Source organism: Agelaius phoeniceus, chromosome 5 (genome assembly GCF_051311805.1).
Source record: "Agelaius phoeniceus isolate bAgePho1 chromosome 5, bAgePho1.hap1, whole genome shotgun sequence".
NCBI classification, from domain to species: Eukaryota; Metazoa; Chordata; class Aves; order Passeriformes; family Icteridae; genus Agelaius; species Agelaius phoeniceus.
Genome location: NC_135269.1, coordinates 72,697,234 through 72,717,703, shown reverse-complemented (window position 1 = coordinate 72,717,703; position 20,470 = coordinate 72,697,234). Strand labels below are relative to the sequence as shown.

At 54.0% G+C, this 20,470-nt stretch overlaps 1 protein-coding gene across 3 annotated transcripts; it reads right to left on the bottom strand.

Annotated features, from left to right (window-relative positions):
• Positions 1–2,317: 2,317 nt before the first annotated feature.
• Positions 2,318–20,438, bottom strand: ZC3HC1 (zinc finger C3HC-type containing 1). 3 transcript variants are annotated; one of them, XM_077179316.1, is made up of 11 exons: positions 20,012–20,438; positions 15,938–16,048; positions 14,058–14,209; positions 9,870–9,953; positions 8,710–8,837; positions 7,320–7,480; positions 5,745–5,964; positions 4,752–4,961; positions 4,397–4,606; positions 2,655–2,737; positions 2,318–2,622 (listed from the first exon to the last, which is right to left on the bottom strand). In XM_077179316.1, exons 1-10 carry the CDS (start codon positions 20,146–20,148, stop codon positions 2,669–2,671), a joined length of 1,482 nt encoding a protein of 493 aa, XP_077035431.1. In that variant the 5' UTR covers positions 20,149–20,438; the 3' UTR covers positions 2,318–2,622; positions 2,655–2,668. The 3 variants fall into 3 exon arrangements, with proteins under 3 accessions (XP_077035431.1, XP_077035430.1, XP_077035432.1); XM_077179315.1 differs by having other exon boundaries at positions 2,318–2,737; positions 20,012–20,436; XM_077179317.1 differs by having other exon boundaries at positions 2,318–2,737; positions 4,752–4,958; positions 20,012–20,435.
• Between the last annotated feature and the right edge of the window lie 32 nt (positions 20,439–20,470).

The window sequence follows — 20,470 nt, the reverse complement described above, 5'->3', positions numbered from 1 at the left end:
GATAAAATACAGGGTGTACCTATGTCAGGGCCTTGCAATTCCCCTTGGCTCCCCCATTTCCAATGTTTTTCCACAATTCCCCATGGCTCCCCCTGCTCCCAGCATCTCCCTTGTTCCCCAATGGATTCTGACACCCCCTTATTCCTCTATTTCCTGTCTTGTCCTTTCCCCAAGGGGCTCAGGGAACCACCCCACAGAATATGGGGTTTGCCTATACAGAATATGGGGTTTGGTTTGCCCATCCAGCATATGGGGTTTGCCTGTACAGAATATGGGGTTTGCCCATATAGCATATGGGGTTTGCCCATCCAGCATATGGGGTTTGCCTATCCAGAATGTGGGGTTTGCCCACCCAGAATATGGGGTTTGCCTATCCAGAATATGGGGTTTGCCCATATGGAATACGGGGTTTGCCTATCCAGAATGTGGGGTTTGCCCACCCAGAATATGGGGTTTGCCCATCCAGGATATGGGGTTTGCCTGTACAGAATATGGAGTTTGCCCATCCAGAATCTGGGGTTTGCCCACCCAGAATATGGGTTTACCCATGGCAATCCCATTCAATCCAGGCAGGAATGTGGCAGCTGGCCAGGCCCCACAGCAGGAGTCATCACTCCGGATTTCCGCTGGGACATCACCAGAGCATTTCCCTGTGCCTCAGTTTCCCCAGCCGGATGATGACAGCACCAATGGGTGTCTCCTGAACTGCTGGGATTCCTGATGGTGTGGAACCTCCCCACCCCACATTCCTGACCCCGGCATCATCCCATAAATCTGCCCCGGTGCTTCCTCCCCCTGTGGGGAGGAGACACAGCCAAAGAATCCCAAAAAAGCTCCTCCATTTAATGCCCCAACATGCCCGGAGTTTGGCAGGGGCAGGAGGTGACACCACCTGGGGGGGACTCAAATCCACACCCCACATTCCAGGGGGGAATTTGGCAGGGGAACAGGGTTCTGTTTGAGCAGAGCAGCTGGAAAACTTGGGATAAAGGATCCTGTATTTCCCAGACCACAAGGAAAAAACCAAGGATTTTACCATCATTTCTTGGAATGCTTCTATTCCATCTGTGAAACAGCAGCTTTGAAACACCAGGGATTATTCCAGGATGTCAGGGACTACAGCAGCACCCTGCTCCTTTTTGGAACACCTCAAGGCCACTCTTACAGCACCCAAATCTTGGAATGGTTTGGGAAAATTCCTGAGGGAATTTTGGGGATCCTCTGAGCACTCCGCAGTCTGGAAATGAGGATGGAGGGGTTGTGGCTGGGCTTTCCCACCCTGGCATGGGAATATCATCCTCCCTGGACTGGGTGCATCCCATGACTTGTGGGGTGGTTCCCTGATCAGAGATGAGGGGGAGCCAGGAGAATCCATGGATAGGGAATGTAGGGAATACAGGGAGCCAAAGGGAACTGCTGGAAACCACTGGAAATGGGGAAAGCAGAGTTCCAGGGAGGTCTAAGGAATGGGGAAAGCTTGGGGGGCAGTTGGGGGATCTGTAGGTCCAGGCAGCTGGAAAAGGGGCTCTTCCCTGCCCATCCCTCTGGATTTGGGGTATCCCCATTTCCACCCCAACTCCCAGCCCAGCAGGGCCATGGGTGCAGCAGCCCCTCATTAGGGCCCCTAATTAGGGAAAGGAAGGGAACCCACCCAAATTCAGACCCTGCTGCTTCCCATGGGATCCCAAAACGGTGGATGCCAGGAGAAGCCCCCAGGTGGGGGCACAGGTGCACCCCCAAGCTTTGGGGTTCAGGGAGAGCCAGGATCAGCCCTGACCAAGGCAGCCACTGCATTCCCAAGCACAGGGCAGCCAAATCCCAAAATCCATCCAAGGCCATGAGACAGGTGAAACCTCAGAGATGGGGCTGGGAAAATGGAGGCAGGAGATCCTTTCCTCAAAAAAAAACCCAAAAGAAATGACAGATCCCTGTGCCTCCACCCACAGCACAGACCTGGAGGGAGGAGATCCAACTGTGCCAGGTTGTCTGTGGAATCCCAGCCCTTCCCAAAGCCCTTTCCCCAATAACCTCAAGGATGGAGATGACACCATTCCCCTCCCAGCAGCCCAAACTCATTTCTTCCCAGGTTTTGGGAATCCCACCCTCCAACCAGAGGGATTCATCACCCCAAACTGGCCATCAGCACAGGGACAGGGATTGAGGCAATGGAAAAACAAAATGTGGGGTGGGATGCACAGGGAGGCAGTGGGATGTTGATCCCAGAAGGACAAGAATCCTGAGGGATACAGGAGCCAGGTCCTGACCTCCTCCTGCCCTGGGAAAAAGCACCACACCAGCAGGAAGGAAAAAGAAAAAAAACCAACAAAAATGAAATGTTTATTCCCACCTGGCATCACTTCCTGGGGAGGTGACAATGTCCCCTTGTCACCCCACGGGCCCACAGCACATCCCAGCTCCAGGCAGCCCTCACAGGGAGGGAGGGAGGGACAGACACAGCAGAGGTTTGTGAAGGCTCCAGCAGGGCAGGCAGGGAGGGGATCCCAGCGTGGCTGGAGCTGCCTGGGGACACGGAGCTGCCCAGGAGCCCCCAGAGCTGTGGGTGTGTCCCCTGTGGGTGTGTCCCCTGTGGGTGTGTCCCCTGTGGGTGTGTCCCCCTGTGGGTGTGTCCCCCTGTGGGTGTGTCCCCCTGTGGGCGTGTCCCCAGGGCTCAGGAGGAATTCATGCTCTCCCACTGGCGGAAAATGCGGAACACCTTGCAGGACTTCTCCGAGAGGCTCTGGAAAAGATGGGAACAGAGCAACAACAGCCACGGGTCAAGGCACTGGAGCAGGAGCTGCCATTGGCAAAGGGCATGAGGGGAAACTGCAGCAAAAACCACCCAAAATATCCCAGCTGGCTGCCAGGACAGCACTTGGCTCCTCATCTTCATGATCCCAATTTGCCAGCGGAGAGGAGAACAAGGAGACTACGAGCAAGAAGCTGGAATGGAACCCAAAAAGCAGAAAGGGACCCCAAAAGGCAGAGAGGGACCCCAAACAGCAGAGAGGGACCCCAAAAAAGCAGGAAGGGGCTCCATAAAGTAGGAAAGGACCCCAAAAGGCAGGAATGGAACCCAAAAAATATGAAGGGACCCCAAAAAGCAGGAAGGGACTCCATAAAACAGGAAGGGACTCCATAAAACAGAAAAGGACCCCAAAAAACAGGAAAGAACTCCAAAAAGCAGGAAAGGACTCCAAAAAGCAGGAAGGAACCCCAAAAAGAAGGAATGGAACCCCAAAAGACAGGAAGGGAACCTAAAAAGCAAGAAGGGGCTCCAAAAAAGCAGGAAGGGACCCCAAAAAGCAGAAAGGGAATCCAAAAAGCAAGAAAGGAACCCAAAAAGTGGGAAGGGGCTCCAAAAAGCAGGAAAGGATTCCAAAAAGCAGGAATGGACTCCATAAAACAGGAAAGGACCCCAAAAGGCATGAAAGGAGCCCAAAAGCAGAAAAGGACCCCAAAAAGCAGGAAGGGACCCCGAAAAGCAGGAAGGGACCCCAAAAAGCAGGAAAGGAGCCCAAAAAGCAGAAAGTTTTCCATAAAACAGGAAAGGACCCCAAAAGGCATGAAAGGAGCCCAAAAGGCAGAAAGGGAACCCAAAAAAGCAGGAAAGGACTCCAAAAAGCAGGAAATTATCCCAAAAAGCAGGAAAGGATGCCAAAATGGAGGAAGGGACCCCAAAAAGTAGGAAGGGACCCCAAAAAGCAGGAAAGGAGCCCAAAAAGCAGGAAAGGAGCCCAAAAAGCAGGAAGAGACTCCAACCACCCCCTGTTCCAGTGGGTCTGGTGCCTCTGATTGTGACTGGCCCTGCTGGACCATCTGGAGTTTTCCTGGCACATGGCAGAACCACAGAATCGTGGAATGGTTGGGGTTGGAAGGGACCCTAAAGATGAACCAGTTTTAAGCCCCTGCTGTGGGCAGGGCCACCCCTAGAAAGGACCTGTTGGGGACACAAATCCCATGAAAGTGCCAGGACAAATGCTGAAGGGGGAATGCTCCACCTGAGCTCCAAGAGAGGCAGGAAGGAGCTGGCAGGAGGAATCCAAGTGGATCAAGAGATCCAGGGAGGCAGCAGCTGCTCCACAGCCACATGGGGAGGGAGTTGTGGCCTCAGCAAAGCTGGCACCCCAGGAGCCTGGAGCCAGGAGCTGGGATGGCTGCAGAGAGGAGCTCTGGGGACACTCTGGGGAATGAAACCAGATCTTGGGCAGCACTGTTATTTATAGCAGCCCTGGGGCAGCTCCAGCACAGCCCAGCCTTGGATGGAGCCTGCCTGTGGGAATGCCAGGGCTCACGCTCTGCAGCTTGGTCCTTGTCACCTGGCTGGGATTGATCCCACCCAAAGCCCACCCATCCCAAATTTTTGCTGCCTGGACAAGTTGGGATACCCCAGACTCACCACTGGCTCCGTTTCGGGCACTGTGTCACATTTCTGGATGCCAAGGAGCCTCTTCAGCACCACCTCCCAGCCTGGCTCGGCCTTCCCAGGCTCCCTGTCTGTCTGGGATGCAGCGTCCTCCAGGGATTCCTGTCCCTCCCCAGTGCTGACCCAGGGACACCAATCACGGTGCTGAGAGCCGGGGTGAAAGAAGCTCCTCAAGGAAGCGTCCTGGGAAGCGAGGTGGTGGCAGAGAAGGGACACAACACCGGCGTGCTTAGAGACACCAAGAAACCCTCTCTGTGCCCAAAGCCCTGAGCAGGGGCTGGCACCCCAAATCCCTGGATGGGGGCAGCTCCCTGGCAGGGTCACTCACCGAGCTGCTGGAGGAGCAGAGCCGCGCGCGCTTGGCCCTGCGCACGGGGCTGGACGGCACCTCCATGGTGTCCCCCTGCCCCATGCTCCGGGTCACGGGGCGGCTCCTCAGGGCAGGGCTGCTCACATCCAGCTCCCCCCTGTCCATGGAGCTGGGGGAGTCCCAGCCCCGGGGCCGGGCCAGGGCTGGGGATGGGCTCTTCTCGTGCTGCTGGGGGAAAACGGCATCATGGAGCTCCTCTGCTCACCTTGTCCAGCTCCAGCCCTCCTCAGGAACCCCACAGGAGCCCTTCCCACCACGGATGTATCCCTTGGATGTGGGTGAGGGATCTGGAGCTCCTGGAGCTGACCAAGTGTCCCTGCCCAGAGAGGGATGAGGGATGCCCATTGGATGTGGGTGAGGGATCTGGAGCTGGCCAAGTGTCCCTGCCCTGCCCAGAGAGGGATGAGGGATGTCCATTGGATGTGGGTGAGGGATCTGGAGCACCTGGAGCTGGCCAAGTGTCCCTGCCCCACCCAGAGAGGGATGAGGGATGCCCATTGGATGTGGGTGAGGGATTTGGAGCTCCTCTGCTCACCAAGGGGGCCTTGTCCAGCTCCAATCCTCCTCAGGGACCCCACAGGAGCCCTTCCTACCACATGGATGTGTCCATTGGATGTGGGTGAGGGATCTGGAGCTCCTGGAGCTGGCCAAGTGTCCCTGCCCTGTCCAGAGAGGGATGAGGGATGTCCATAGGATGTGGATGAGGGATCTGGAGCTCCTCTGCTCACCAAGGGGGCCTTGTCCAACCCCAATCCTCCTCAACCCCCACAGGAGCCCTTCCCACCCCACGGATGTGTCCCTTGGATGTGGGTGAGGGATCTGGAGCTCCCGGAGCTGCCAGGTGTCCCTGCTCCACCCAGAGAGGGATGAGGGATGTCCCTTGGATGTGGGTGAGGGATCTGGAGCTCCTGGAGCTGCCAGGTGTTCCTGCCCAGAGCCCCCAGGATGTACCTGCTCGGATGCTGGGTCCTGGCTCCGTGTCAGCATCCTGCGAGGGGAGGTGGGCACGGGCGGGAAGCGCTCGGGAGCAGCCGGGGTGGTGCTGCTGGAGCCACAGGAATCCAGCTCTGGAGCTGCAGCAGATTCCAGCTGGTGGAAGCCCCACAGCCCCACCTTCCTCATGCAGCGGGAGCAGGTGATCACCGAGAGGTTCATGGAGCCCGAGGCAGCGCTGCAGGGACAGAGCCAAGTCAGGGGATCCTCACAGGATCCTTGTGGAATCCTCACGGGATCCTTGTGGAATCCTCATGGGATCCTCACGGGATCCTCACGAGATCCTCATGGAACCCTCATGGAATCCTCACGGGATCCTCATGGAACCCTTATGGGATCCTCATGGCATCCTCAAAGGATCCTCATGGAACCCTCATAGGATCTTCATGGAATCCTCATGGGATCCTCAGAGGGTCCTCATGGAACCCTCTTAGGATCCTCATGGGACCATCAAGGAATCCTCATGGGATCCTCCTGGGATCCTTATGGGATCCTCACAGGACTCTCATGGGATCCTCATAGGGTCCTTATGGGAATCCTCATGGGATCCTCATAGGGTCCTTATGGGAATCCTCATGGGATCCTCATGGGAATCCTCATGGGCTCCTCATAGGAACTGCATGGGATCCTCATGGGATCCTCACAGAATCCTCATGGGAATCCTCATGGGATCCTCATAGGGTCCTCATGGGATCATCAAGGAATCTTTGTGGGATCCTCATGGGATCCTCACAGGACTCTCATGGGATCCTCATGGGATCCTCACAGGACTCTCATGGGATCCTCATGGGGTCCTCATGGGATCCTCATAGGAACCTCATGGGATCCTTGTGGAATCCTCATGGAACCCTCATAGGATCCTCACGGGACCCACATGGAATCCTCATGGGACCCATATGGGATCCTCATGAAATCTTCATGAGATCCTTGTGGGATCCTCATGGGATCCTCATGGGATCACAGGATGGGATCTTAAAGCTCATCTCATTCCAACCCCTCATGGGCAGGGACACCTCCCACTACCCCAGGCTGCTCCAAGCCCCATCCAACCCGGCCTTGGGCACTTCCAGGGTTGGGGAAAGGCAGGAGAGGTGCTCAGGGATAAGCCTGGGCTTGGAAAAGTCAGGGAAAAGAGTCCATTAAATCCCATTTATGACGTTGATTGAAACTGGCCCAGTTGTGTTTTGCCTTGCCAGGAAGCAGGAACAGAAGGGGAAAAGAGGGGAAAAAAGGGGTAAAATAAGGGAAGCAGGAATGTAGTGGAAAAGTGGGGAAATGGTTAAATAAGGGAAGCAGGATCCTAGTGAAAAAAGAGGGAAAATAAGGAAAATAGTGACACAAAGGAAGCAAAAAAAAAAAGGGAAAATGGGAAAATACAATAAGGTAGGCAAAAGCATGGTGAAAAAGAGGGAAAACAGTGAAAAAAGGGACAGTGAGCATTCCACAGGAGGAACATTCCCCATCCCTCCAGCCCCCAAGAGCTTCCGTGGCCAGCCCAGAGTGTGAGGGACACTCCAGGCCAGCCCTGCCCACCTGCAGGTCCAGCCACACAGCGCCAGGATGCAGGCAGGAACGTGCACCTGCAGGATTTCTGTGGAAAACTTCCCGGGAGGCTTCTCCCCCTCTGTGCCTTTGTGCTCCAGCTCCTCCCCAATGAGCTGGAGGAGCCGAGTGATCCTTTCCTCTGTCAGGGACTGCAGAGCACAGGCATAAAAGGCACTGGTTTCACTCCCAAATCCTGTCCCACATGGAGAACGAGCCCTTTTGTACCCCCAGCTCTGGGGACAGGGAAAAGGCACTCAGAGCACTGCTCCCTGCCCCTGGCTCCCCATTCCATGCAATGTGCCCAGGCCCCAGCTGCTCCCTGAGGAGGAGCAGGTCCCACTCCTGCTGTGCCTTGCTGAGCTCAGCCAGCCCTAAAGCACCCCTGGGTTGTGGAATCCTCGTGGGATCCTTGTGGGATCCTCGTGGGATGCTGATCTTGAGTGACCCAAAAGGAAAGGCTCAGTATTCCCACATGGCAGCAGGAATGTGCCCCCTGTTCACTCCCAGGGCGATCACAGCCAGGAGAATTGAGAAGTGGGGATGGCACTGCCTTGTGGGATAATAAATTCATGAATTATGAATTTATTATGCACTCAGAGCACTGCTCCCTGGCCCTGGCTCCCCATTCCATGCAATGTGCCCAGGCCCCAGCTGCTCCCTGAGGAGGAGCAGGTCCCACTCCTGCTGGGCCTTTGGTGCTTTCCCAGCTCAGCCAGCCCTGAACCACCCCTGGGCTGTGCTGAATGGATGAAGATTCCCTGGATCCCACACAGCTCCTGGCTGCCCAGAGCCATCTGTTCCCTGGCAAAGGAGTGTCCAACCAGCCAGACTTGGCTGCAGCAGAGCAGGGCCACGACAGGTCCCTGCAGGGTGACAATTCCACACTTGTTCCTGGCTCTTCCTGCTTTTCCCTCCTGCCTGTGGAGCCTCCTCGGGCTCCTTCACCTTCCCAGGTCTCTGCCCATCCCTGAGGTTCAGGGTGGCAGCCCCTGGCATCCCAAATTCCTGTCTCCAGACATCCCAGCTGAAGGAGTGATCTGTGGGCTGCCCCTCCTCATGGAGTGCTGGAGCTCCCAAAGGAGTCTGTGGGATCCCAAATCCCCTCTCCCAGGCACCACAGAGCAGCCTGGACACTGGGAAAGGTCCAGGCTGGGAACCAGACACACTTCCCAGCTGATGAGCCATTCCAAACTCCTCTTTACACGTTTCCATGTGGAACCACCACATGGGGAATGTCCAAGGGGAAAAACAAAGTGGGAGCAGATCCCTCACACACACACACACACACACACAGGCTGAAATTCCTGATTTTGGGTGGGCCCAGGCTCGTCCCTGGAGCCTGGAATGCTGCAGATTTTGGGAGCAGGAGGGAACTCACCATGTTCTTCAGGTCTTCTGGTCTGAGGGAGGGCAGCTGCAGCTCCAGCTGACACAGGCTCTGGAAGCGATCCAGGAAATCCTGGAGAAGAACTCTGGGCTCATCCACCAGGAGCCTGGCAAAGCGATCTGGGGAGGGCAAAGCTGTGCTCAGCATCCCCAGCCCTCCTCATCCCACAGGGAATGGCAGGAGCCCAGCCAGGCTCTCCAGGTAAATGCAGTGATGGGGTAAGAGGGAGTGACCTTAAGCTGAAGGAGGAAAAGTTTAGGTGGGATCTTGGCAATGAGGAATTCCTGGCTGGGCTGGAATTGCCAGAGCAGCTGGGGCTGCCCCTGCATCCCTGCAATGCCCAAGGAAGGATTGGAGCAGCCTGGGATGGTGGGATTGCAATGGGATGGGATTGAAGGTCCCTTCCCACCCAAACTGCTCTGGGATTCTGGGATCAAGGAGGCTCAGAACCCACCCCAAGGGATTTTTATGGAAGTTGGGGATGGAAAAGGGAAGGGAGACCCTTCCTGGAGTCCTGAGGTTCCCAGTGAAGCCCCTGGATCCCAAAATCCCTTCCTAGAGAGGAGTCGGGGTGGGGATGGATCCAATCCCAGGCTGGGAGAGCTGGGAATGGAGGGAATTCCCTGGAGAGGGAGACTGGGCTGGGATTTTGGGAAGGGATTCCCAGAGCAGCTGGGGCTGCCCCTGATCCCTGCAATGTCCAAGGCCAGGCTGGATGGGGTCTGGAACAACCTGGGACAGTGGGAGGTGTCCCTGGAGTGGCACTGGAAGGGCTTTCATGTCCCTTCCAATCCCAACAATTCCATGATTATTTTCCTGGCTTTTAAAGGAAAAGCTCAGCACAGTTTTCCCTTCTCAGCATTCCCAAGCAGCACAGCTCCCAAGACAGGATCTATCCCTCTCTGAGCATTCCACGACACCAAACTTCCCCTGTCCCCTCCCAGGTACAACCCCAAAGCAATTTAAGTGCTCCAGAGGCACCCAAAGGTCAGGAAAAGCTGGATCCAGCCCTGGGGCTTCCAAGGCTGCTCAGGGATGCTGCTTTCCTGTTGTATTCCATCATTCCCACAGGGAAGAGCAGAGTGTGATGGCAGGAACAACAACGGAAAGGGGGGAAAAATGGGAATAATGCAGGAATCTGAGGCACCCACCTGGGCAGGGGCTGTCTGGCCAGAAGCAGAACTTCTCGTGGGCAGTGCTCAGGGCCTTCCTGAGCTCCTCACAGCGCTCCTTGTCTGCAGGGAGAAACTCAGGGATATTCCCCTGCACTGCCACCTGCTCAGGGAATGGCCAGGAAAACCAGGCCAGCTGGTGGCAGAGTTCCCTGGGATGCTTTCCCAGGATTTCCCAGGATGCTGCCCAAGGCTGGAGGCTGCACGGCCTGAAGCCTCACCTCAGACTGTTCATATCATTTTAATAATAATTTTAAAATTATATATTCTCAAAAACAAAAAAGTGTCCTAATTAAAAAAATAAGTTTTTTTAAATACTGTAGTCAAAGCAATAAGTACTCAAATTTAAATATTAGCACCTAATATAACCACTACTGGATGCTGAGAATTCTAAACTCTTGTGTTCAGAACTCTGAGAATTCTAAACTCTCTCAGCACAGTAAGTTTAAAACTCTCAGCATCCAGGATTCCAACCTCAGACTCGCCCCTGTTCCCAGCAAGAGGAATTCCAGGCTCCCTCAGGCAGCCCCAGAACAGCAAATGTCACCTCAGCAGTTCCACCTGCCCAAAGCCAAAATCCCTCCCATTCCCATTCCCAGGCACAGGGGAGCCTGTGGAAAAGCAGCCCAAGCCAGCCCTGGGCACAAAACCTGCTGGATCCTGCCAGTTTCTCCTCCTGGGATGCTGCCAACCCCTGGCTGAGCTGATCCCTCCACCCCAACTGTAGGAGCCAAATCCCAGCCATGTCTGGAAATCAAACTTCCCCAAAAACCCCCCAAAAAATTCTGACATTTAATTTCACTTACACTTTCAGAATAAAAAAAAAATAATTCTTTTTCACTTTGTTTTTCAATGCCTCCTTCCCAATCTTTGATTAGTTTGGATTTCCCTAACCTGGTGTGATTTCCAATGGAATAATTAGGCCAAGGTTTATTTAACAGAGATAATCTGAATAAATAGGGAATGTTGATCTTGAGTGACCCAAAAGGAAAGGCTCAGTATTCCCACATGGCAGCACCTGGCAGGCAGCAGGAATGTGCTCCCTGTCCACTTCCAGGGCAACTGCAGCCAGGAGAATTGAGAAGTGGGGATGGCACTGCCTTGTGGGATAATAAGGAGTTCATTAATTAAATCTCACAATGGAATTTCTGCCTGAATGGCTTTGGTGAGCAGCAACCACCAATCAATTTTTCCATGCCGGAAAAATTCAGTGGAGGATCAGGGAAGCAGATCCAGGAACTGGGAAAGAAAAGAGAAATTTTAAAAGGATTTTCAGAGCCTTAAATGCATCCAGAGGGCAATGAGGCTGGAGAAATGGCTGGAAAACCTGGAAAGAGGCTGAGAGCCTTGGGATTGTTTGGAGAAAAGGAGGATGAGGGGTGAACTCTGCACCTTCTGGGGGAGGGAATGCTGAGCTCTTCTCCCTGGAATCCTGTGGCAGGACTGGCATGGAATTCCAGCATGGGAATGGCTCAGAGCTGCACCAGGGCAGGCTCAGGCTCAACAGGAGGAACCATTTCTGTACCAGGGTGAGCCAGCTCTGGAACAGTCCAAGAGGTGATCAGTGCCCCAAGCCTGGAAGTGTTCCAGATGGTTTTGGATCATTCCCTTGGGTCTGATTTGAGCTCTGGAACCTCACTGGGGTTTTCCAGTCCTTAAAGGATGGGTGCAAAGAGGATGGAGGGTTTCCTTTCCATGGACAGGACAAGGAGCAGTGGGACAGGGTGTGTGGGAGAGGGTCTATCCCAGCATAAAAAAGACATTTTTTACAGTGAGAATTTCATCATTCCCTGGAACCACTGTGCCATGGAACCATCACTCCCTGGGATCATCATTCCTGCCACTATCATTGCCTGAAACCATCATTCCCTGGAACCATCATTCCCTGGGACCACCATTCCTTGGAACCAGCATTCCCTGAGACCATCATTCTTTGGAACCATCACTCCCTGAAACCTCCATCCCTAAGGAATATCATTCCCTGGGGGCATCATTCCTTAGGACCTCATTCCTGGCACCATCATTCCCTGGAACTGCCATTCCTTGGAATCATCATTTCCTGGGAGCATCATTCCCAGAAAACATAATTCCTTGGAATCATCATTCCCTGAGACCATCATTCTTTGGAACCATCACTCCCTGAAACCTCCATCCCTAAGGAATATCATTCCCTGGGACCATCATTCCCAGAAAACATAATTCCTTGGAACCAGCATTCCCTGAGATCATCATTCTTTGGAACCATCACTCCCCAAAACCACCATCCCTAAGGAATATCATTCCCTGGGAGCATCATTCCCAGAAAACATAATTCCTTGGAATCATCATCTCCTGGGACCATCATTCCCAGAAAACATAATTCCTTGGAATCATCATTCCCTGAGATCATCATTCTTTGGAACCATCACTCCCTGAAACCTCCATTCCTAAGGAATATCATTCCCTGGGGGCATCATTCCTTAGGACCTCATTCCTGGCACCATCATTCCCTGGAACTGCCATTCCTTGGAATCATCATTTCCTGGGAGCATCATTCCCAGAAAACATCATTCTTTGGAACCATCACTCCCCAAAACTACCATTCCTAAGGAATATCATTCCCTGGGAGCATCATTCCTTAGGACCTCATTCCTGGCACCATCATTCCCTGAACCCATAATTCCTTGATATCATCATTTCCTGGGACCATCATTCCTTAGAACAATCATTCCCTGAACCTATAATTCCTTGGAATCATCATTTCCTGGGTTCATAATTCCCTGAGATCATCATTCCCTGGGACCATCATTCCCTGAAACCATAATTCCTTAGAATCATCATTCCCAGAGACCACCATTCCTTGGAACCACCATTCCCTGAGACCATCACTCCTTAGGACAATCATTCCCAGAGACCATAATTCCTTGGAACCACCATTCCCTGGGACCACCATTCCTTGGAACCATCCCTCCTTAGAACCACCATTCCCTGAAACCATCATTCCCTGGGACACCACCATTCCTCAGAACCACCATTCCCTGAGACCATCATTCCCTGGGACCATCATTCCCTGGGACACCACCATTCCTTAGAACCATCATTCCCAGAGACCACCACTCCTTGGAACCACCATTCCCTGAAACCATCATTCCTTAGGACAATCATTCCCTGAACCTATAATTCCTTGGAATCATCATTTCCTGGGGTTCATAATTCCCTGAAACCACCATTCCCTGGGACCATCATTCCCTGAAACCATAATTCCTTAGAATCATCATTCTGAGACCACCATTCCTTGGAACCACCATTCCCTGAGACCATCACTCCTTAGGACAATCATTCCCAGAGACCATAATTCCTTGGAACCACCATTCCCTGGGACCACCATTCCTTGGAACCATCCCTCCTTAGAACCACCATTCCCTGAAACCATCATTCCCTGGGACACCACCATTCCTCAGAACCACCATTCCCTGAGACCATCATTCCCTGGGACCATCATTCCCTGGGACACCACCATTCCTTAGAACCATCATTCCCAGAGACCACCACTCCTTGGAACCACCATTCCCTGAAACCATCATTCCTTGGAACCACCATTCCCTGGGACCATCATTCCCTGGGACACCACCATTCCTCAGAACCACCATTCCCTGAAACCATCATTCCCTGGAGCCATCATTCCCTGGGACACCACCATTCCTTGGAACCACCATTCCCCGAAACCATCATTCCCTGGGACCATCATTTCCTGGGACACCACCATTCCTTGGAACCACCATTCCCCTGGGACCATCATTCCCAGAGACCACCATTCCTTGGAACCACCATTCCCTGAAACCATCATTCCTTAGGACAATCATTCCCTGGAACCATAATTCTCATCATTCTTTGGAACCAGCATTCCCTGGGACCACCATTCCCAGGAACCACCATTCCCTGGACAGCAGCACAGAACAGGAGGAGCTTTAAAACGCCTCCCAACCCAAACTCCCTACAATCCCACGACCTCTCCCAGCTGGAATTCCCAACACAAACCAGGGTTTGATTATTCCATCCCCCCAACAAAACACCACCCATCGGCCTTGAGCCGCTTTCCCAACCTCCCCGCCCCTGGAAGCCGCTGTGCCCCGCCATCCCACAATCCCACAATCCCAAAATCCCAAGCTCTGGGCCGTCCCCACTCACAGTTGCTGAGGTCCAGGGTGAGCTGCAGGCTCATGCACAGGTAGGCCTGGCAGCTGGAGCACCTCAGCATGTCACACTCCACGCTGACCCAGCCGAAACGCGCGCACACCAGCGGGGACAGCGCCGGCGGCTTCCCCGCCCACCGCAAGGGGTCTGCCCGTCAAGGAGAGACAGCAGCAGCATTCCTGGCATTTGTGGGATGGGAAACGTTCCCAGGCAGGGAGAGCCCGGGGTTTGTGGGGTGGGGGAACATTCCCAGAGAGGGAGAGCTTGGGGTTTGTGGAGAAACATTCCCAGAGAGGGAGAGCTTGGAGTTTGTGGGGAAACATTCCCAGGGAGAGAGAGCCTGGGGTTTGTGGGGTGGGGGAACATTCCCAGAGAGGGAGAGCTCAGGGTTTGAGAGGTGGGGGAACATTCCCAGAGAGGGAGAGCTCGGGGTTTGTGGGATGGGGGAACATTCCCAGAGAGGGAGAGCTCGGGGTTTGAGAGGTGGGGGAACATTCCCAGAGAGGGAGAGCTCGGGGTTTGTGAGGTGGGGGAACATTCCCAGAGAGGGAGAGCTTGGAGTTTGTGGGGGAACATTCCCAGAGAGAGAGAGCTCGGGGTTTGTGGGGAAACAGTCCCAGAGAGGGAGAGCTCGGGGTTTGTGGGGTGAGGGAACATTCCCAGAGAGGGAGAGCTCGGGGTCTGTGGGATGGGGGAACATTCCCAGAGAGGGAGAGCTCGAGGTTTGTGGGGGAACATTCCCAGGGAGGGAGAGCTCAGGGTTTGAGAGGTGGGGGAACATTCCCAGAGAGGGAGAGCCTGGGGTTTGTGGGGAAACATTCCCAGGGAGAGCTCGGGGTTTGTGGGATGGGGGAACATTCCCAGAGAGGGAGAGCTCGGGGTTTGTGGGATGGGGGAACATTCCCAGAGAGGGAGAGCTCGGGGTTTGTGGGATGGGGGAACGTTCCCAGAGAGGGAGAGCTCGGGGCAGGCTGCAGCTGCCTCAGGAGGGGAGGCACAGGGACAAGGAGCAGGGCAGGAACGCAGGGAGCTGTGCCAGGGGGAGTTTAGGAGAAGGTTGGATTGAGGAAAAGGTTGGGTTTAGGAAAAGGCAGGATTTTAGGAAAACGTTAGATTTTAGGAAAAGCTTGGGTTATAGGAAAAGGTTATAGGTCGGATTTAGGAAAAGGCTGGATTTTGGGGAAAGCTTGGATTTTAGGAAGAAGCTGAATTTAGGAAAAGGTTGGATTTAGGAAAAGCTGGGATTTAGGAAAAGGCTGGATTTTAGGAAAATGTTAGATTTTGGGAAAAGCTTGGATTATAGGAAAAGGTGGGATTTAGGAAAAGGCTGGATTCAGGAAAAGGGTTGATTTAGGCAAAGGCTGGATTTCAGGAAAAGGCTGGATTTAAGAAAAGCTTGGATTATAGGAAAAGGCTGGTTTTAGGAAAAGGTTGGATTTTAGGAAAAGGTTGGATTCTAACAGGTGGGATTTAGGAAAAGGTTGGGTTTTAGGAAAATGCTGGATTCAAGGAAAAGATTGGATTTTAGGAAGAGGCTGGATTTTAGGAGGAAGTTGCATTTAGGAAAAGCTTGGAATATAGGAAAAGTTGGGATTTTAGGAAAAGGCTGGATTTTAGGAAAAGGCTGGATTTAGAAAAAGGCTGGATTTAGGATGAGCCTGGATTTCAGGAAAAGGCTCTTCCCAGAGGGTGCTGGGGCACTGAGCATTCCCCAGGGAATGGCCACAGCTCCCAAGCTCCAGGAGCGTTGGGACAGCTCTCAGGGCCAGGGAGGAATTTTGGGATATTCCTGCAAGGGTGGGAATTGGCCTCAGTGACCCCTCTGGCTCTTCCCCCACAATTCCAGCTGGAATTCCAGCATCCCAAAGGATATGGTGAATGTTTCCACCCTGCTGAAATAGGCCTCCCTGCTGGCAGATTCCAGGGAAAGAGCCTCCAGCTGGGAGGGTCCGTTGGCTCGCTCCGAGCAGCCCGACGTGTCCTTCCTGAAAGGAAAAGCAGCAAGGGAAACTCTGGGGAAGGGTGGACATGGCAACAGCCTGGGGCTGGGGAGAGCGGGGAGCTGGAACCAGGCTGGAGCTGGGAACAGGCTGGAGCTGGGAACAGGCTGGAGTCGGGAACAGGCTGGAGTTGGGAACAGGCTGGGTTTGGGAAAGGCTGGGTTTGGGAAAGGCTGGAGCTGGGAACAGGCTGGAGTTGAGAACAGGCTGGAGCTGGGAACAGGCTGGGTTTGGGAAAGGCTGGAGTTGGGAACAGGCTGGGTTTGGGAAAGGCTGGAGCTGGGAACAGGCTGGAGTTGGGAACAGGCTGGGTTTGGGAACAGGCTGGAGTTGGGAACAGGCTGGGTTTGGGAAAGGCTGGGTTTGGGAAAGGCTGGAGTTGGGAACAGGCTGGGTTTGGGAAAGGCTGGAGCTGGGAACAGGCTGGGTTTGGGAACAGGCTGCAGTTGGGAACAGGCTGGAGTTGGGAACAGGCTGGAGCTGGGAATAGGCTGGAGCTGGGAACAGGCTGGAGCTGGGAACAGGCTGGAGCTGGGAACAGGCTGGGTTTGGGAAAGGCTGGAGCTGGGAACAGGCTGGGTTTGGGAAAGGCTGGAGCTGGGAACAGGCTGGAGCTGGGAACAGGCTGGGTTTGGGAAAGGCTGGAGCTGGGAACAGGCTGGGTTTGGGAAAGGCTGGAGCTGGGAACAGGCTGGGTTTGGGAAAGGCTGGAGCTGGGAACAGGCTGGAGCTGGGAACAGGCTGGGTTTGGGAAAGGCTGGAGCTGGGAACAGGCTGGAGCTGGGAACAGGCTGGAGCTGGGAACAGGCTGGAGCTGGGAACAGGCTGGGGTTGGGAACAGGCTGGGGTTGGGAACAGGCTGGGTTTGGGAAAGGCTGGAGCTGGGAACAGGCTGGGTTTGGGAAAGGCTGGAGTTGGGAACAGGCTTAGTTTGGGAAAGGCTGGGGTTGGGAACAGGCTGGAGTTGGGAAAGGCTGGGGCTAGGGAAAGGCTGGGGCTAGGGAAAGGCTGGGGCTAGGGAAAGGCTGGAGTTAGGAAGAGGTTGGGTTTAGGAGAAGGTTGGGTTTAGGAAAAGGTTGGATTTAGGAAAAGGTTGGGTTTTAGGAAAAGGCTGGGTTTAGGGAAAGGTTGGATTTAGGAACAGGTTGGATTTAGGAACAGGTTGGATTTTAGGGAGAGATTGGGTTTTGGGAAAATGTTAGATTTTAGGAAAAGGTTGGATTTAGGAAAACCTGGATTTAGGAAAAGGTTGGATTTAGGAAAAGGCTGGATTTAGGAAGAGGTTGGGTTTAGGAAGAGGTTGGGTTTAGGAAGAGGTTGGGTTTAGGAACAGGCTGGATTTAGGAACAGGCTGGATTCAGGAAGAGGTTGGGTTTTAGGAAGAGGTTGGATTTAGGAACAGGTTGGATTTAGGAACAGGTTGGGCTTTAGGGAGAGATTGGGTTTTAGGAAAATGTTAGATTTTAGGAAAAGGTTGGATTTAGGAAAAGGCTGGAATTAGGACGAGGTTTGATTTAGGAAAAGGCTGGGTTTAGGAACAGGTTGGATTTAGGAACAGGTTGGATTTAGAAAAAGGTTGGGTTTTATGAAGAGGTTGGATTTAGGAAGAGGTTGGATATAGGAAAGGTTGGGTTTTAGGAAAAGGCTGGATTCAGGAACAGGTTGGATTCAAGAAGAGGTTGGATTTAGGAAAAGGCTGGGTTTAAGGAAAGGTTTGGTTTAGGAAAAGGCTGGGTTTTAGGATAAGGCTGGATTTCAGGAAAAGGCTGAATTTAGGAAAAGGTTGGATTTTAGAAAAAGGCAGGATTTTGGGAAATGTTGGGTTTTAGGAGGAGGCTGGATTTAGAAAAAGGCTGAATTTAGGAGAAGGCTGGATTTCAGCAAAAGGTTGGATTTAGGAAAAGGCTGGATTTTGGGAAAGGCTGGATTTGTGGAAAAGGCTGAATTTTGAACAAGGTTGGATTTTAGGAAATACCTAGATTTTAGGAAAAGGTTGGATTTTAGGAAGAGTTTGGATTTAAGAAAAGACTGGATTTAGGAAAAGGTTGGATTTTGAACAAGGCTGGATTTTAGGGACAGACTGGATTTAGGAAAAGGCTGGCCTTAGGAACAGGTTGAATTTAGGAAAAGGTCGGATTTTAGGAACAGGTTGCATTTGGGAAAGGTTGGGTTTTAGGAAGAGATTGGATTTAGGAAAAGGCTGGATCTTAGGGACAGACTGGATTTTAGGAAAAGGCTGAATTTTGGAAAAGGTCGGATTTTAGGAAATGGTTAGATTTAAAAAAAAGTTGGATTTTGGAAAAGGCTGGGTTTGGGAAAATGCTAGATTTCAGGTAAAGGTTGGATTTAAGAAAAGGCTGAATTTAGGAAAAAATTGGATTTATGAAAAGGCTGAATTTAGAAAAGGTTGGATTTAGGAAAAGGTTGGACTTTAGGGACAGACCGGATTTTAGGAAAAGGCTGAATTTAGGAAAAGGCTGGATTTAGGAAAAAGCTAGATTTTTAGGAAAAGGTTGGATTCAGGAAAAGGTTGGATTTTAGGAGAAGGTTGGATTTAGGAGAAGGTTGGATTTAGCAAAAGGCAGGATTTTGGGAAGCTGCTGGATTTTAGGAATAGGATTAGAAACAAAGCACAGAGCACTTTGCAACTCCCCACCCCTCAGGCCTGTCCTGACAAGGATTTTCTCCAGAGCTCCCCATTCCCAGCTTTTCATTAATTCCTAATAAAACAATGAATAAAATTCCAAGGGTGCCTCAAATGTGTCCCCAGTGACAGCTGGGCCAGTGGGATTTGGGACAAGGAGGGGACAGGGCCTTGTTCTGTGAGCCCAGCAGGGGCAGACTGAGCACTGGGATGTCCCCAAAACTGCAATGTCACCCCCACGGCTGCCTTTGGCCTCCTCCCAGTGCCTGAATTCAGCCAAAATTCAGAGAGAGAGGGCTGGGACAAGGGAGCCCCTGAGGCACCCCCAAAGCCCAGCCCCCACTGCTCCCAGTGCTCCCAGTAATGCCTGGGGCTCCCAGTGCCCCACCGAGCTGGGACCAGGACATGGCCAGTTCAGGCCATGGGGACTCCATGGGTCACTGACCTGGCCTGCCCTCCCAGTGTCCCCAGTGCCCTCCCAGTGTCCCCAGTGCCCTCAGTACCCCCCCAGTGCCCTCAGTTACCCTCCCAGTGCCCCCCCAGTGTCCCCAGTGCCCTCCCAATGCCCCCAGTTACGCTCTCAGTGCCCTCTGTACCCTCCCAGTGCCCTCAGTTACCCTCCCAGTGCCCCCCCAGTGTCCCCAGTACCCTCCCAGTGCCCTCTCAGTGCCCTCAGTTACCCTCCCAGTAACCCCAGTACCTTCCCAGTGCCCTCAGTATCCTCCCAGTACTCTCCCAGTGTCCCCAATACCCTCAGTACCCTCCCAGTGCCCTCCCAATGCCCCCAGTTACGCTCTCAGTGCCCTCTGCACCCTCCCAGTGCCCCCAGTTACCCTCCCAGTGCTCCCAATACCCTCCCAGCACCCCAAGCATCCTCCCAGTACCCTCAGTACCCTCCCAGTGCCCCCAGTATCCCCCCAATAGCCCCCCAGTATCCCAGTACCTGTTTCGACTCCTGCCTTCTTGTCCTTCCACTATTCCCAGTGCCCCTGAGTCCCTTCAGTATTCCCAGCGCCTCCCAGTTCCACCAGTGGTCCCTCCCAGTGCCCCTGAGTCTCTCCAGCATTCCCAGTGCATTCCCGCGTTTTCCTTTCCCGCTCTCCCTCCCCAGTAACAATTCCCAGCACCTCGCAGTCCCCTGCAGCCTCGCTCCCTCCGACTCCAACTCCCCCTCAGGACCCCAAATAACCCCGAGGGGTCCCCGATTCCCTCACGAGTCCCCAGCGCTCCCCTCCCCTCACACGGCCGGGCCTCCCCCCGACTCCCGCCCGGTGCCGGCGAGTCCCGGTGCCGCTGGCCCTCACCCGCCGGGCCCGGGCCCCTCGCTGGCGATGCCGCCGTCGATGAGGTCGCGGATCTGCCGGGGGGTGACGGGGGGCGGCCGCCCTCGGTTCCCCCCGGCCGCCGCCGCCGCCGCTCCCCCGGCGCTGGGCGCCGCCATTTTGGTCCCTCCCTCCTGTCACGGCCCGGGAAACGCGGGCCCCGCACGAACGTTCCGCTCGCGCACAATCGTTCCGCCCGCGCCGCGGAGGTCGCTCATGGCCTCGTGCAAGGCCCGCGAGGCCTCCGGAACCTCGCCGAGGGCTCGGGAGGCGTCGGCGACCCCGCGAAAGTCGCCGCAAATGTCCCCGTGGGTGTACGCGGGAATGTCCCCGCGCCCCCGCTCTCGGCGTTCTACTGCTCTAGCCTGGATCGATCGCTCAGCTCTCCCAACAGCGGTGCTCTCGCCGCAGCCTCCCCCCACCTGCCAACAAGCCCGCAGC

Bases quoted from the DNA above. Each gene is read 5' to 3' on its own strand.
- ZC3HC1 (XM_077179316.1), bottom strand. From the start codon at position 20,148: ATGGCGGCGCCCAGCGCCGGGGGAGCGGCGGCGGCGGCGGCCGGGGGG. The intron at 14,210-15,937 runs CATATCCTTTGG...TTGACGGGCAGA, and splicing joins AGCAGGGTGGAAACATTCAC to CCCCTTGCGGTGGGCGGGGA. The intron at 5,965-7,319 runs GTGGGCAGGGCT...CTGTCCCTGCAG, and splicing joins CTGTGTGGCTGGACCTGCAG to CGCTGCCTCGGGCTCCATGA.